This window comes from Sturnira hondurensis, unplaced genomic scaffold (genome assembly GCF_014824575.4).
Source record: "Sturnira hondurensis isolate 20B ecotype Veracruz unplaced genomic scaffold, ASM1482457v3 Scaffold0002840, whole genome shotgun sequence".
In the NCBI taxonomy this organism is placed as follows: domain Eukaryota; kingdom Metazoa; phylum Chordata; class Mammalia; order Chiroptera; family Phyllostomidae; genus Sturnira; species Sturnira hondurensis.
The window spans coordinates 21,944,201-21,959,608 of record NW_028075471.1 but is presented as its reverse complement, the minus strand read 5'-3'; the positions used below and the strand labels follow the sequence as shown (position 1 = coordinate 21,959,608).

The following is a 15,408-nucleotide window of genomic DNA, read 5'->3' as shown; positions in this document are numbered from 1 at the left end:
TGTGTACCTGCATTTACTTCTCATTAAATTTAAATGGCCACACATGGCCAGTGGCTCTCTGCAGTCAGCACAGTGATACAGAGGAAACGGAGGGTCATCAGGTCATCTGGGTGCTAACCTATCCTTACTGAGTGCTGCCCCCCCCCCCCAAAGAGTCATTCTCACTGTCTTGGATGCCTCGGCTTCTCCACTGGCACACGCTTCAAGGAGGTTCACTTTATCTCCGTGCCTCCTGCCGAACACTGGGCATGTGTATCTGCCAGCCCTGCCCCCCCCCCCCCCCCCCGCNTGTGTATCTGCCAGCCCTGCCCCCCCCCCCCCCGGCTGTGCCACAGACTGTATTGGTTGGCGTCCCAAAGCTGTGTGGCTTCATCTCAGGGTCCCTCACAAAGCAAGGAGGTCCAGCCTCACAAAGCGGCCCAGTGGGTCCTCATCTGCCATTTTAGACCCCCTGGGAGGAAACGCCTGGTTTGCCCCAGCTGGGTGGCAGGCGGGAGTCACAATAAGCTGTGACTCTTGGTTTTCTGGTCAGTACAGTGCTGAGCTACCCACCTGCTCTGTGGACTGAGCCTAGGATAGTGGAGGGTTGTGTTAGGTGAATGGCGCGTCCCAGCTGACAGCAGTCAGGGCTGCGATGACCATGCCACGACTGTCTTACCTGGGAATGGCAGGAGAGAGTCAGGGGTCACCACAGCACAGCTGCACATCGGCAAATTTCCCCCAATTCCTTACCCTGGATTTCCACAGAGGAAGTCCCATCTGTGAGAGTCTGGCCCAGCCTCCTTTCCCTGTCTGATCTTGGGAAAGGCCTTTCCCATGACCATGGAGAAGCCGAGGCATCCAGGACAGTGAGACTGACTCAGGAGACCCTGGCTGGGGTCCACCCTGTGCCAGGCACTGGACTGAGACCCTAGGATACGGAGCTGACCGCCCACTGAGGGCGACTCCTTTTCTACATTCCAATCACTCTTATCTCACAAACCCCTCATCCCACACACATGACGGAGTGAGTGAGTGCATGACCGGGCCTGGTGCGAGCCTGATGCCGGTGTCCCCCTGGGTGCCAGCAGAATCTCGCTGTTTTGCACTCCTGTCGCTGCAGAAAACGACATGGAGCCCACACTGTCCAGCGTTTCTGCGTGCTCTCTGGGCACCCGGGGAAGCACCACAGGGACCACGCAGCCCCTGCCCGCTGGGCTTAGGTCCCGTTTGGGAGGACTGACCGAGAACATGTGAAGAATCAGGTGTGTTGCTGACCCACGAGTCTGATGGTTTCTTTCTTCTTTCTCTTTCTCTTCTCCAGGGCTGATCACTGATTACAGGGTACGTGGGAGATTTGCCTCTTGGAGATCCAGGGCCATGCTGACCTGGAACTTGAGGCAGGGGCCCAGGTGTGGGGGCCCATCTCTGGGCCCCTGATGTGCAGAGAGCCTGGGACACCAGTCTCACCCACACTCTTGTTCCTTCCACCCCCTCCTCACAGGCACTGGTGTCCCCTGCCCTGACCACATATCTGGCAGCTCTGTGGCTCTCTTACCAAGAGCACAGCATCAGCTTTCCTTCCTCCTGAGCTCATAGCTGCCTTTGGGCCCTTTTAGGGCTTCTGCCTTGAGGGTGAATTCTGGCAAATGCACTGGGAGTCTAGCCTCTCACGTCCATGAGCGCAGAGTGACCAGTCTGGTCTGTCCACACCTGCCCCTTCCTGTGAGACCAGCTCCCTTCTGCGAGGGCCGGGCCATCCCCACACATAGGGCACCAGAGGGGTGGTCGCCCCACAGCAGGGCAGCCTGTCCCCACGGGGCCCCTGAGATCCACTGTGTCGTGCAGCACTGGCAGCTGCCACTGGGCCGCAGGTTCCGCTCCCTGAAGATGTGGTTCGTCTTCCGGATGTATGGAGTCACGGGGCTGCAGGCCTACATCCGCAAGGTGACTGCTCGTTGCTGCCTGTTGGGCTCTCATGGAGGTCTGGGGGCTCTGGGAGTGGACAGAGACATCAGGGCACCACGCATGTGCCATTGGAATGTGCGTGAGATGGTCCGTGCACCCATTGAGACCACAGGGGACCAGCTCCTGGAGACTCAAAGTGAATTGAGCCCCATTTGGCCAGCAGCACGGTCCCATCGAAGAGAGTAACGGGGAGAGCACAGTGTTTTGCTTCAAGAACATTCCAGAAAGGAGAAGTTAGAGGTGGGGTGGGGATGGTGTGCCCTGGCCCAGTAGTTCCCAGACACACTTCCGCCCACTTGGGCCCTGCTCTCGGGAGGGGTCTCGGCTGCAATGAGCTCTCCCATGTGACAAACGCCCATCTGCAGCAAGCTCATACTTGCCTTTTCTTTTTAATAGTCAAGGAAACTGACGTCTAACTATATACTAGGACTGGCCCAAGGCCACCCCATCCCCCATTTAGCTGGCCCTCCCATCCTGACATCTGACCTTGGCTGTGTCCCCACCTGAGAGGGCACAGGGCCTCCACCTGCATGGAAATGGAGCTCGCCTGCAGCTCCCAACGCTAGTCTGGTGAGGTGGCCGTCTGTCAGAAACCCTGGGGCCGAGGCTTAGCCCCTGTGGGCTGGGTAGGGGGCCTGGGCCCGTGCTCTGGGATACACGTCACACACTGGCCCCATCAGCCTCCCAAGGAGTGTGTGGGTTCAGGGGTTAGAGGTTGCCCCCCATTTGAGAGCATGTTCTCGAATATGACAAGTATTCTGCTTCTTTGGGAACAGCACATGAAAAGTAGGGGGTTGTGTCTCTGTAATGGTGCCATGTTGCAGTTCGGGGCATCTGGGTGTGACTATGCTGCCTCGTGTGAAGCACACTCAGAGCCTCCCTCTGAGAGGGTCCCACCACCCAAATAGCTGAGGACATGGCCAAACTGTTTCAGGGGAAGGCCTGTTGTCCGGAGCCCAGCTGTGGGGAGAGCCCAGCTGCAGGCCTGGGGCTTTGGCGCCCTCTGGTGGTGGAGAGCTTTCTCACGTGACTGGGCCGCTCCTTTGGGGTGTTTGGGCCCCAACCATACTGGGAGAAGGGTGTGGGCTGAGCTGCTCCCCAGTCCCTCCCAGGGCAGGTGCTGTGCTGGAAGCCTGGGTTTAGAATAAGCAAGGCATGCCCCTAGACCGTGTCCCCAGACCAAGTGCCCTCGAGAGCTCCATGAACACCTGGACGTCCAATCAGGCCATCAGGTGACTGTGTTCGGGGAGAAGCAGTGTGTACATGGGATGGGACAGGTGTGAGTCTCATCTCTGGGTGGCCGTGAGCACTATCACGTGACACACTGCTGTGGCCACCACAGAACCAGGACTATGCTGTGAGGCAGCTGTGTAGGGCCAGCCTTGGTCTCCTCTCAGGGGCACGGCGGTGTGCAAACTCCTCTTCGCCGTGTGTCCTCTAAAATCACAGGTGATTGATTGGGTGGTGTTTTCCTGAAGACACCACCCTTTTCCATGGGGACGGGAACTTTTTCTCAGCCTGTGTGGGAGCAGCTGGTGGGGCGGGGGGGACGCAGAAAATGGCTACACGCTCAGCACTGAGTCACAGGCAAACGGGCAATCCGACTTGTGGGCAGGGGCAGCTGGGCTCTGGACTGAGAGCCCAGACGCTCAGGTGGCCCCCCACCCTTTCCAGCACGTGCAGCTGGCTCACGAGTTTGAGTCCTTGGTGGCCCAGGACCCTCGCTTTGAGATCTGTACGGAAGTCACTCTGGGGCTGGTCTGCTTCTGCCTGAAGGTATGTTCAAGTCTCTTTTTGTCTTCATTTCCTTTCAGCGTGACAAGGGCAAGGTATTCCTCCCTTCTGGGCGCAAACCCTCCCATTCACTCCCTGAACCACCCAACCCAGCCCCGATGCCACACAAGAGCCCACTGCACCCCCTGAAGTCTCCTCAGGGGCTCCCGCTGCTCTCCTTGGCACACTCACGGACCCCTTGTGCTGGCGGAGGCCCTTGTCCTGGGATGCTTACCATGCCCGCTGGCCAGGCCCACCTGGGACAAGATATGTTTTGAATGAAATGGTGTTTTTGAATTAGAAAGGGCCGAAGGGAGAAACAGCCTGAGATGGAGCAGCAGCAACAGAAACAGAGGGAGAGTCCAATGGGGGTGGGAGGGTGGGTGAGAGGAGGCTGCAGTTGGTTGCCCTCTGCAGCACCGACCTGGTCTTCATGGCCCTTGAGTGGACACGGGGCTGCAGAGTGGAACTGACTGCGGCCTCCTCTCACCCGCCCTCCCACCCCCATTGGACTCTCTCTCTGCTTCTGTTGCTGCTGCTCCATCTCGGGCTGTTTCTCCCTTCGGCCCTTTCTAATTCAAAAACACCATTTCATTCAAAACATATCTTGTCCCATCCGGTTGAAAATGTCAAGCAAATTTGTCCTAAGTAACTTGTTTAAATAGTCTTAGCCCGATATCATCTTCAGATGTTTGCTCTTCTGCTGTCCTCCTGGTAAAATGCCATCCCCTACGTACGGCCTTCTCTCGCCACCCTCACTCTCCAACAGGACGAGCTTGTCCAGCCCCCGTGTGCTGACGCTTCCAAACGGCCTTGGCCCCCCCGCTGTCCGTTTGGGCCCCAGTGGGAGCCTCACCGGTGGCCAGGGTCCTGCAGGCGTTCCTCACCTGGCAGAACTGGGCTCTTCTCCTCCCACTGGCCCTTCTGCAACCCCATTCTCCACAGAGCGAGAACACAAACAGGCCAAACCTGTGAGAGCCATGTGACCCAGGATGCAGGGCCCCCTCCCAGCCCCTTCTAGCAGCCACTTGGCTTGGAGGGGCTAGAGGGGCTGCTGGGAAATAGGAAAAAGGCTGGGCGGTGGGAGGGTGGGAGAAGGAGCAAGACTGCCAGCAGAGGGAGCAGCATCTGGGCAGGAGCATGGTGGCTCCACATGGCCTGTGTGGCCCAAGCCTGCCACCTGGTGCCCTCTGGCACCATCAGTGGGAAGCTGGGCTCCAGCCTCTCTGCCCCTGCTGGCAGCTGCTTTCTACCAGAGGGGCATCCAGCAGTGGTGCCCTTGACCCACAGTTCCCAGGCAATTTCCCCCAATTCTCGCAAGAAGCTGACTACCACACTCCTTTCTCTAGTTGTTGAGAGCTTCTTCTCTCCTTTTGGGCAGACCCTGTACCTGGGGACATGAGAATCCAGTCTGCTGTGTAAGCTCATTGATGTATAGGAAACACACCTGGGAGCCTTCACTTTTTTCTTACAAAGCGCTGGACTATGGAAAGTCATCTTTGGACCTTTATGTTTAATGGGACCCATTGTTTAATGGCATGACAATGGGACACACTGTCACACAGGGGCCAGCTGTAGTCTTTTGGGGCCACAGAACCATTATTTGGTTGAATTTTTTCTTTCTCTGAGACATGGTCCCTCCCTCTCGACCCCTGCAGGGTTCCAACAAACTGAACGAAGCTCTCTTGGACAGAATAAACGGCGCCAGGAAAATCCACTTGGTGCCCTGCCACCTGAGAGACAAGTTCGTGCTGCGCTTTGCCATCTGCTCCCGCACGGTGGAGTCTGCGCATGTGCGGTCAGCCTGGGAGCACATCCAGGCACTGGCGACCTCGCTGCTGGGAGCCTGGCAGGAGTGTGGGTCAGCAGCGCCACTGGCCAGCACTGCAGGTGGGCTGGCGCCCTCCACTGCTATGAGAAGGGGAGAGATGGGAGGAGGAAGGAGGTGCAACCTCAGTGCTTTAGCGACTCAGATAGACGTTTACTTTGTATTCTTATGCGAAACTCAGTGGTGTGTCTCTAGAATCTTCGCTCTGATTTCTCCCTGTTCATGGAGGCAACTTAGTATCACAACAAGCTTACACACTGAACAGGCAACCTGTGGGTAAATGAAACCAATGAAAGCATTGCAAAGGGAATTTGACATGACCAACGACTTACTCCAGGGAACCAAATGGTTGATGGTTCAGAGGAAGGAAACGCTCAGGCCCCCGGGATCCTCGTCATGGGCAGCTTTGTGCTGGGCCAGCGAGACCCTGAGGACAGCATGTGGCTNTAGCGACTCAGATAGACCTTTACTTTGTATTCTTATGCAAAACTCAGTGGTGTGTCTCTAGAATCTTCGCTCTGATTTCTCCCTGTTCATGGAGGCAACTTAGTATCACAACAAGCTTACACATTGAACAGGCAACCTGTGGGTAAATGAAAACCAATGAAAGCATTGCAAAGGGAATTTGACATGACCAACGACTTACTCCAGGGAACCAAATGGTTGATGGTTCAGAGGAAGGAAACGCTCAGGCCCCCGGGATCCTCGTCATGGGCAGCTTTGTGCTGGGCCAGCGAGACCCTGAGGACAGCATGTGGCTAACGTGTAAGAACAGTGTGCACACAGATGCAGCGCCAGCCACCGGGAGGGCGTGCAAAGCCTGTCTGTGGGAGCCCCAGCAACTGTAAAAGCCTTTTCTTTAGATTATTTTAAGAATGTCAGTCCATTGGAGTCTCCTTTCTTTCTGTCTTTTTAATCTTTCACCCCGCTTTGGGGGAGGTGGGTGGTGGATGTGCCTCCGTGACCATCTGCTGAGCTCTTGCTCCTCTTTGTGTCCCTTCTCATCCTCCCACTGCCTGTTTCTCTGACCTGGGGAGAATGCAGCACCGAAGTGCGTGTGGCACGGCTCCACTGATGGCGTTGCACTTTACCTTCTTTGCTCTTAATTTTCACTGGGAATACCTGAAATACTATAGTGCTCAAAAGCAGAATGTTAAAAGCTGAGTTTCGCTTAGCTGAGACCTATGCATGCCTCCTGACCCATGAGGTCAACGACCCCCCATGCACGGTCAGGGCTGGTCCTGAGCTGCCTGACCCTTTTCCCAGCACAAAAAGGATTTTTCTTCAAGGTGCACTGCTCATTGGCTGAGGGGGAACCACCCCATCCAGGTGTGTTGCTCATTGGCTGAGGGGGACTGCCAGGTCCAAAGCAACTTCAAAGTGAGTCATAGCTGGAGCATCTCTGGAAGGTGCTGGGCAGAGGCTCCAATTTTCATTCTCCATTGCTCTAAGATAAGATGTGTGTGTGTGTGCCCGCCGTGGGTGGGTAACTGCTAGAAGACAAATACAAAACAGAACTGTCAGACGAACATCCCTGATGCACATTCCCGCAGCCCTGTGTTTGCACAGATCCCAGGTGGATGGGCCACGTTGCCGTCGTGTTCCCACAGCAACACAGAGAAAAACCGTCGCTCTGAAAAATTATCGGAATCAGAGCCACATTTCTGAGAGAAGTCAGTTACTATGCACTCGTTGTACTTGCTCTCAAATCTAAAGGCAAAAATAGGCTCTGTTCCTCGGTGTTGCCTGTAGTAGTGAATCACAATGCACCCACGTTGTTTGGCCAGATTAACTAGAAGGATGAAAATCTTAGCACCTCGGATTTCCTTGTGCATGGCTGGGGCTGTCATATCAAGCCCACACGGCATGGGAAGCACACAGAGACCTGGTTCTGGAATTTTTGTGAATGAAGCCATGATTTCATGTTATTTTTTCCCCTGCAGAGATCTAAAGATGAAAAGAAGTACATCTGAAAACTGTAGTGAGAACACAAACGCCATCCCAGCTCTGCGGAAGTGAGCCTGCGTGCAGCTTCACGCCTCTTTGCCCAAAGTCACCCAGAAGCTTGTGATTATGTATCTTCAGTCTCTCCTCAGTGAAGAAATTTTGTCTGCTGCACGAGGACTTAATTCCAGTGGACACAGGTTTTGTCCATCATTTGGCTGTGATTTTTGCTGATTAGAAAAATCAGTGGTTTGTGCTCCTGACATCATCAGTGGCAGGAAAGCTTATCAAAATGTTTCTCAGGGCAGACTGGTTTCGGGACAGCAGATTGTCCCTGTGGCCTTTCCCTTGCTCTGTCACGTGGCTCAGTGCTTAATAAACCATCTGCAGCGCAATGGCAGTTGTGTCTGGTGAGTGTCCTGTGCTACGTGGTACCCAACTGATTGCTATAATGTGGCCAAGACAGGGCATCCCCGGGGACTTGGAACTAGTGTCCATTTGTTCGGCAGTGTTTATCAAGGGTGTAGGACATGCCAGGCATGGTTTCAGATGCTTCAACAACCATTTTCACTTGGTGATGATTCCAACTTCCAAACATACATAGCAAGATTAAGGAGCATAAAAAGCAGAAATGCCAGTGCAGGGTGGGTTATTTTCAGTCATTCCGATGTCACATGTGTTAGTTGCTGTTCAGCCATCATTTTCTCCACCCTTCTCCAGATAGCTACTGTTTCCAGAAGGGACAACCGAGGGACCCGCTGAGCCCAGGGAGGGAGAGAAAGGCTCCTCCGGCTTCCTGGGAGTGGATTCTCCCTGTTTCCAAGAGATAGCCCTTTATGACATCCTTAGATTGTGTCCTCAGACGAGGAACGGCCAGGTTCCAGACTTCTTTTGTCACATAGTGACATTAATTACCAAGTAGGTGGCTGTTAGTGACTATTCTGTTACTTGGTCTGGAAACGCAATTCAGAAAACTAATGTGAACGTGGTTCTCTGGAGCCCCAGTCCAAGGCAATGATGAAGCATTTTTCAGTCTTCCAGGGAAGGGTCCCTAAGGAGCCCAGGGGTGGGGGCGGGGCAGGGAGTGGACCTGCTGGCTGAGGGGCAGGGCTGAGCTGCAGGACTCCGAGCGGGCCTTCCAATTCCCCTCTTCTCCTTAAAAACGCACATGGGCTTCATACGCCACTCTACCCATGTCCACCGGTGAGGAACAGTACCTACCCACTGCCGTGCTGTGTGGAGGGAAGGGGCCCGCCCCGGAAACGCGGGGACCATCTGCAAAGATCGCGGGCCAGGTGAGTCCGGAGGAGCGCCTGCTATGGGAACTCTCTGAAGGCAGTTACCTCGGGACCTGAGCATCTTTATTTCGGAGTTTACAAATGAAGTACATTCGCAATGAGACGCAGATTTGTCCCGTTATGTAACCCGCTGACTGCACAGCCAGAGCATCCCGTTTAGCAGAATAGCCTCCTGCAATCCAAGGGACCAGACTCCAGGCCAGCGCCCCGCCTCTCCGCCGCTAGGCCCCGCCCCAATGCGCGACCCGCCCCCAATGCGCGGTCCCGCCCCTGAGGAGCGCGCCCGGTACGCACGACGCAGGCACTGCACTGGCCGAGCTTGGCCGCAGCGCGCAGGCGCACATCGGTCCGCGCGCTTTTCGGATGCCGCAGGTTGGCGGGGACTCGGGCGGCTTGGGGGAATCGGGCGCGGGGCGGGAGCAAGAGGTGGGGAGGGGCTAGCACGGCCCTCGCAGCCCTTCCCGGGGCAGCCGGCGGGGTTAGGGCTGCCTGGGCGACTGTGAGAAAGGCCGGGCCTTGAAGCATTTCTCGCAGTGGGCGTGCCCTCCACTCATGTCCGTTCGGGGGACTTGCCTTTTCGGGGAGGGGGCGGGGAAGCAGCTCCACCCCCGTGTGGGCGTCTCGGGCCCCGGTGTGCGGTGTTGCTGATGGCGGAGCCTGGTGTAGACCGACCCCCAGCCCGGCTGGTGACCCAAGGCCGAAGACACGGCGGATGAGAAAGGAGGCGGTGCCCTCGGAGCGGGGCGGGGGGTGCTGTTTGCCGGGAACAGCCGCGTCTGATGCAGAACTTAATAAGTGGGCGGGCTTTCTGAGCACTGCGCGGAATTTGCGGCCCTGTGGGCCGAACGAGGCAGCTGCGACCCTGAACCAGAGGTCAGGGGGCTGGCAGCGGAATCCCGACCGCAGCCTGGCCGGCGGGCTCGGCGTGATGTCTGGGCAGGAGGGGCTCTGGCTGCGCTCTCCGGCTCCCCGGTTGTGAGACAGAGTAACGGAGACCGCTCCTACCTGCAGAAGTCATCTGTCCAGGTAGACAAACAGCACATTCCTGCCATAAGGGGAGAGTTATCCAAATAAAAAAGGGGAACATGCAGTTCATAGGTCAGTTCTAGTGAAGATCTAGAAGGGCCATAAAGATGAAAGGGACTTGGGAATAGCACTGAGGACAGCTCTGTCATCGACCAGGTGTTTGCTACAACAGGTGGCACAGCTATTGGACAAGTGGCTGAATTCAAAGGAAACAGTAAGACTGGGGAGGTGAATTCTGGAGAACTCCAAGCCCGTGGATAGGGAAGGGAGGGTGTGCTGGGAACAGCCAGCAGAGCTCAGCTGCCAGGAGCCCCAGGGCTGCAGATGAGAAGGACCGAGCCCTGCTGAGGAGGAGCATGTTCTTTCAATCTCCCATTTCCAGCGCTGCACAAAGGAAAAGGAAATGGGTAGCAGAAAGAGAGATGGTGAGGAGACGTCTGTTCTAGTTTTGATTCTTCTTACCTTTATTACTTTAAGCAAATTAGAATCTCCCTGAGCCTTACATTTATTTTCATCACAAAGATTTATGAACACCTGCCCACAGTGTGACAGAATCTTTGTAGGATATTATGGGAGATTAAAAAACTATAAAATATGATTATGAATCTATATTTACAGGTAATTCGGAAGGTACACTTTAAAATGCATGAGTTCTTGGTTTTTCCTGTATTGCAATACTGTTAAGAAACTTAAAGTTTTCTTACAAATCTTACTTGTGGATCAACAGGTAAATTCCACACCTCCAGCAATGTGATGTATTCATCTATAATTGTGTTCAAATAACTTTAACTTAATGTAAGGAGGCTTATGAAAATAACTCGAAATCTAAAATATAAGCACCTTACTAGCAGATTGTGTGGCTTGTTCTTATAATTCATGTAATCGTGACAGTTTCACTTTTAATTTTTATTTATTTAATTTTTTTCTTCATGTGTCCTTTATAGTTGTTCCTGAAAACCCCTCTCCACATTGTCCCCTCCACTGTCCCCTCTGGCTATTGTTAGATTGTTCTTAATTTCAATGTCTCTGGTTATATTTTGTTTGCTTTTTTGACAGTTTCACTTTTTAGTACTTTGTGAGAAATTGGGCCATGGAGACAGGCTCCCGATTTCAGTGCTCATGCACAAATAAGGCCTTAAAACAGTGATGACCCTGTTCATCTTTGTGACGCATGCTGCTCTGACTTCTGGTGGTGGCACTGACACACAGACGTGCATGCTGTGGTGGGGTGAGACCTCGTGGGAGCGAGCATTCTGGTGCCAGGAAGTCCCTCACAGGCTCAGCCTCAGTGTCTGCTGCATTCGCGCAGTAGGACTGGTGGTGGTTTTCAGAGCATTTTTATATTTGCTATTTGACTGGACTCTCACAATGATTTCTCTCACTTTGCAGATAAAACTGAAGACTTGGCCGCAACAGTAAGAGGCTTGCTTGCAATCGTCCATTGAGTTTCTCTTGGAGACCAGACATAAACCCGGGGCTAGGTTCGTTTGGCTTGGTTTGTTTATAGCTCTGTGTGTCTTCTGTATTGCTTTTCTCTTGCTGATTAATTTTAAATCTTTTCCTTATGAATGTCTTCACTCTTTGCAGGGAAAATTAGTAAATAACTAAAATAGTTCAACCTGTCATGAAGCATTATTGGGTCAGGTCTTCAATCCTTTATATCTTGAAATTTATGAATAACTAGCATTTCCCTTGCAGTGGTCTGTCTGTAAATTTACCTTATGAATGAAAGATCCAGTATACCTCTTTCAGATGAGTGGAAATTCCAGTCTGTATTTGTCTCCTTAGCACTCTTCATTTTGGTCTTTGTTACAGAACACCTAGAATGCAGGCCTCGGGCGCGCGGTCTGTGCACCTGAGTGAATGGCAAGAGAACTACTTCACCATCACATCTGGCACGTGCACAGCAGCTCAGAAGGCAGACGCCTACCGAGCGCAGATCCTGCGCATCCAGTACGCATGGGCGAACTCCGAGATCTCCCAGGCCTGTGCTTCCACACTGTTCAAAAAGTACACAGAGAAATATTCTGCAATCATCGATTCTGACAATGTTGAAACTGGTTTGAATAACTACGCAGAAGACATTTTAACTCTAGCAAGATCGCAGCAAGCTGACAGTGACAAGTGGCAGTCTGGATTGTCAATCACTAATGTTTTCCAAATGAGCAGCGTGCAGGAGATGGTGCGGGCTGGTGCCGAGTCCCGAGACGCCCTGTTGGCAACTGTTGATGCTTCGGTAGTAATCCATAAGGAGGCCGTGGTCTTCGAGCCTCCGAAATTTGGTGTTCGTGGTGGTTCTGGTGAGAGTGACCCACACACTAACCCCATTCATGGTGTAGACAGGGCTGGAGACATCCCAGAGGGTAGTGTGTTGGGCCCTCGGAATGCCCATCCACCCGTGATGACCGATGCCCCAAAGACAGGTCCCACACTCTCAGCACCTTTTGCTGACTTAGCCACGGCAAAATTTCATGCCACACCGTTATTTGGAAGTGTGAGAAAGGAAAACAACAGTTTTCCAAAAGCCAGCATGGGACTGAATATGTCCTTGCCCAATCAGTTCAGTTGTCCTTCTGGCAGTGACAGTCCCCTTGAAAGGATCGCTTTCTATGAGTCCGGCCCCTCTGATACACTTTTGGCCCCAATCCTGAACAAGGGTTTTAGTAAAACAGAAGGTAATGGCCAAAGAGAGGAGAACAGCCCGCCGACCTTTAAAACTGCCAAGGAGCAATTATGGGCGGAGCAGCAGAAAAAGTACCACCATCCGCCCCGTGCACCGGGGTCTTCCTATGGTGGTGTGAAAAAGTCTCTGGGTGCCAGTAGATCCCGAGGGATTTTTGGAAAGTTTGTCCCTCCTGTTCCTAAGCCAGATGGGGGTGACCTGAGCAGGGGCTTACAGTACAAGCCCGATGGAGCTGGACCCACAGGGCCCGCACATGTGGTCGATGAGCGTCTGAAGGGCTTGGAGCCAAAGATGATCGAACTGATCATGAGTGAGATCGTGGACCACGGGCCCCCAGTGCACTGGGAGGACATCGCAGGGGTTGAGTTTGCCAAAGCCACCATAAAGGAGATCGTGGTGTGGCCCATGATGCGGCCTGACATCTTCACTGGGCTGCGAGGGCCGCCAAAGGGGATCCTGCTCTTTGGCCCCCCTGGGACCGGGAAGACGCTGATTGGCAAGTGCATCGCCAGCCAGTCTGGGGCAACCTTCTTCAGCATCTCCGCCTCTTCCTTGACCTCCAAGTGGGTGGGCGAGGGGGAGAAGATGGTGCGAGCCCTGTTCGCGGTGGCCAGGTGCCAGCAGCCAGCAGTGATCTTCATCGATGAGATTGATTCTCTGCTATCCCAGCGCGGGGGTGGCGAGCACGAGTCATCTAGGAGGATCAAAACCGAGTTCCTGGTTCAGCTGGATGGGGCAACCACATCTTCTGAAGACCGAATTCTCGTCGTGGGGGCAACCAATCGGCCTCAGGAGATCGATGAGGCTGCCCGGAGGCGGCTGGTGAAAAGGCTCTATATCCCCCTCCCAGATGCAGCCGCCCGGCGGCAGATCGTGGTCAGCCTGATGTCCCGGGAGCAGTGTTGCCTCCGCGAAGAGGAGCTGGAGCTGGTGGTGCAGAGCTCAGAGGGCTTCTCCGGCGCCGACATGACACAACTGTGCAGGGAGGCATCCCTGGGCCCCATCCGCAGTCTCCAGGCCACTGACATCGCTACCATAACGGCCGACCAAGTCCCCCCCATAGCTTACGTGGACTTTGAAAACGCCTTCCGAACTGTGCGGCCCAGCGTGTCTCCCGAAGACCTAGAGCTTTATGAGAACTGGGACAGGACTTTCGGCTGCGGGAAGTGAGTGGGGCACTGGAGTGGAAAGAAGGCGTCTTTGTGGGGCAGTCTCTCCCACTCAGCACAGGAACGGGCTTCGCTCATGCGTGGTGCTTGGTGTGTGTGTCCTGAGTTTGGTGCCGCCACGAACGTCGGATGCAGCAGCTCGGCTTTGCAGCTGATGGGCAGCCCGGCGCAGTGGAGGCGTGGGTCCTTCTGCTGTTACCGATGAGTGCACCTATTTGTACCTCACACTAAGGAACTTCTTTGCTTTTTCCATAACAGGTCTTGTCAGGGTGGCCTGTGGGGTGACTAGTGGGCTCACACGCAAACCCCGAGTCTTACTTGTGTATGGAGATGTATGGCTTATATGCAGCTCTTGCTGCTATGGTGGCTCATGTGTGGGACAGCGCACTGCTGAGTGTTCACGACCTCATGAGATGCTGCCGTGCATGGGCCCGTTTTTACTGCGGTTTGTGACCTCGTACTGTTTCCTTCCCTCACCAGGACTGACGAATAAAGTGTGTTCAGAAAGAGTGAAGTGTAGTCTAGTGTCAGAGGTGCACCATGGGGTTGAGGGGTGAAAAACATTTCGCTGGCACCATGTGGTAGCAGCTGGCAGCCAGGGCACTGGCATCTTTCAAAAGTAAATGTGTGTGGAGCTCTGTAAACAGCACCTGTTCGTTATGGGAATGCTGGACAGCAGAGATGAACAGAAGGAGGAACATGAAAATCCCTGTTGCCCAGCCCTCTGGGAAAGCCCCGTAAACACCCGAGAGTCAGTTCTCCCTGGTGCTGTGCTCGGGATGGGCTGTCCCACTCACTGTGGCAGCCAGACTGTTGTCCTGAGTCAGCCTTCTGTGGGGGGCAGGTGGGGTGGGATGCTGGCTCGTTCACCTTTTGCTCACTGCAGACAGGAAGTACGTGGTGTGCCTGTGTTTGCGACTGCGTCTCCCAGCAGCTGCCAGCCTTTATGTGGTACGTGAAGCCAGAACTGAGCACTAGGAACTATTAAGACGCTAGGAAAAGGGGGTACAACTGGTGGTTCACCGTGTCAGTGAAGACTTGAAAGGCAGGCCCTGGCCACACCCTGCTGGGGTGTGTGGTGAGGCTAGCCTTTCTAGGAGGCAACTCTATCACATGTACCAAAAAATGTCCCCTGCCAAAGGTCGGTTCCGCACAGGTAATGTCACCAAAACATTTAATATGTGAAAAAGCATGAAACCCAAATATCTGTTAACGGAGATTTGTCGAGTCTGTTCATGGGGCTTTACGCAATGGTCCTTAACAATCCAGTGCACGTTGTGTACATCCATCAGCGGGGAGCGAGCCCCAGCCCCCGTTCAATGGAAGGGCAGGCAGCACTGCAGTCCGCTCTTGCACAGAGAGCCCTGGGGGACATGTCTGCTGCTGTGCTGGGGGCTGAAGGTGGGAGCGGAGCTTCCCATGGCCGACTTCCCGTGCACAGTGTCAGCGTTTTGACTCTACGATAATGCAGTTTTCATGATTTTTTTGGTTGACTCATTGCCTTTTTTTTTAATGAAATGGCATTTTCAAAGTATGGAATGTAACAGTTGTTGACTAAACTGGGCTTTTTGGTTGGGGGGTGCACACCAATAGGTTTGTTAGTAAGTGGTAGACACGGGGTAAGACGTAAAGCCCTGTGGTCCATTCCTCAGAAAACGTGTATCGCGTGTGGAACTGGGGCGGGAGAAGCGATGACCAAACAGTAAGTAAATCAATGAAAAACAGGCTTTTTGTGTACGT

At 54.0% G+C, this 15,408-nt stretch overlaps 2 protein-coding genes across 5 annotated transcripts in view; both read left to right on the top strand.

The window, feature by feature from the left end:
• The window catches only part of DDC (dopa decarboxylase), a 43,427-nt gene extending 35,535 nt beyond the window's left edge, over positions 1–7,892 (top strand). For both annotated transcript variants that reach the window (XM_037041100.1, XM_037041101.1), the window contains exons 11-15: positions 1,304–1,323; positions 1,828–1,926; positions 3,622–3,723; positions 5,379–5,610; positions 7,492–7,892. In XM_037041100.1, coding sequence (XP_036896995.1) covers positions 1,304–1,323; positions 1,828–1,926; positions 3,622–3,723; positions 5,379–5,610; positions 7,492–7,499 — 461 coding nt within the window. In that variant the 3' untranslated portion in view covers positions 7,500–7,892. The remainder of the gene's footprint in view (positions 1–1,303; positions 1,324–1,827; positions 1,927–3,621; positions 3,724–5,378; positions 5,611–7,491) is intronic.
• A 1,189-nt stretch (positions 7,893–9,081) lies between these two features.
• On the top strand, positions 9,082–14,178 carry FIGNL1 (fidgetin like 1). Of its 3 annotated transcripts, none has more exons than XM_037041094.1 (3): positions 9,082–9,162; positions 11,206–11,297; positions 11,632–14,178. In XM_037041094.1, the coding sequence occupies exon 3, from the start codon at positions 11,642–11,644 to the stop codon at positions 13,667–13,669; it is 2,028 nt and encodes a 675-aa protein (XP_036896989.1). In that variant the 5' UTR covers positions 9,082–9,162; positions 11,206–11,297; positions 11,632–11,641; the 3' UTR covers positions 13,670–14,178. The 3 variants fall into 3 exon arrangements, with proteins under 3 accessions (XP_036896989.1, XP_036896990.1, XP_036896988.1); XM_037041095.1 differs by lacking the exon at positions 9,082–9,162 and adding an exon at positions 9,242–9,816; XM_037041093.1 differs by lacking the exon at positions 9,082–9,162 and adding an exon at positions 9,242–10,241.
• Positions 14,179–15,408: the final 1,230 nt, after the last annotated feature.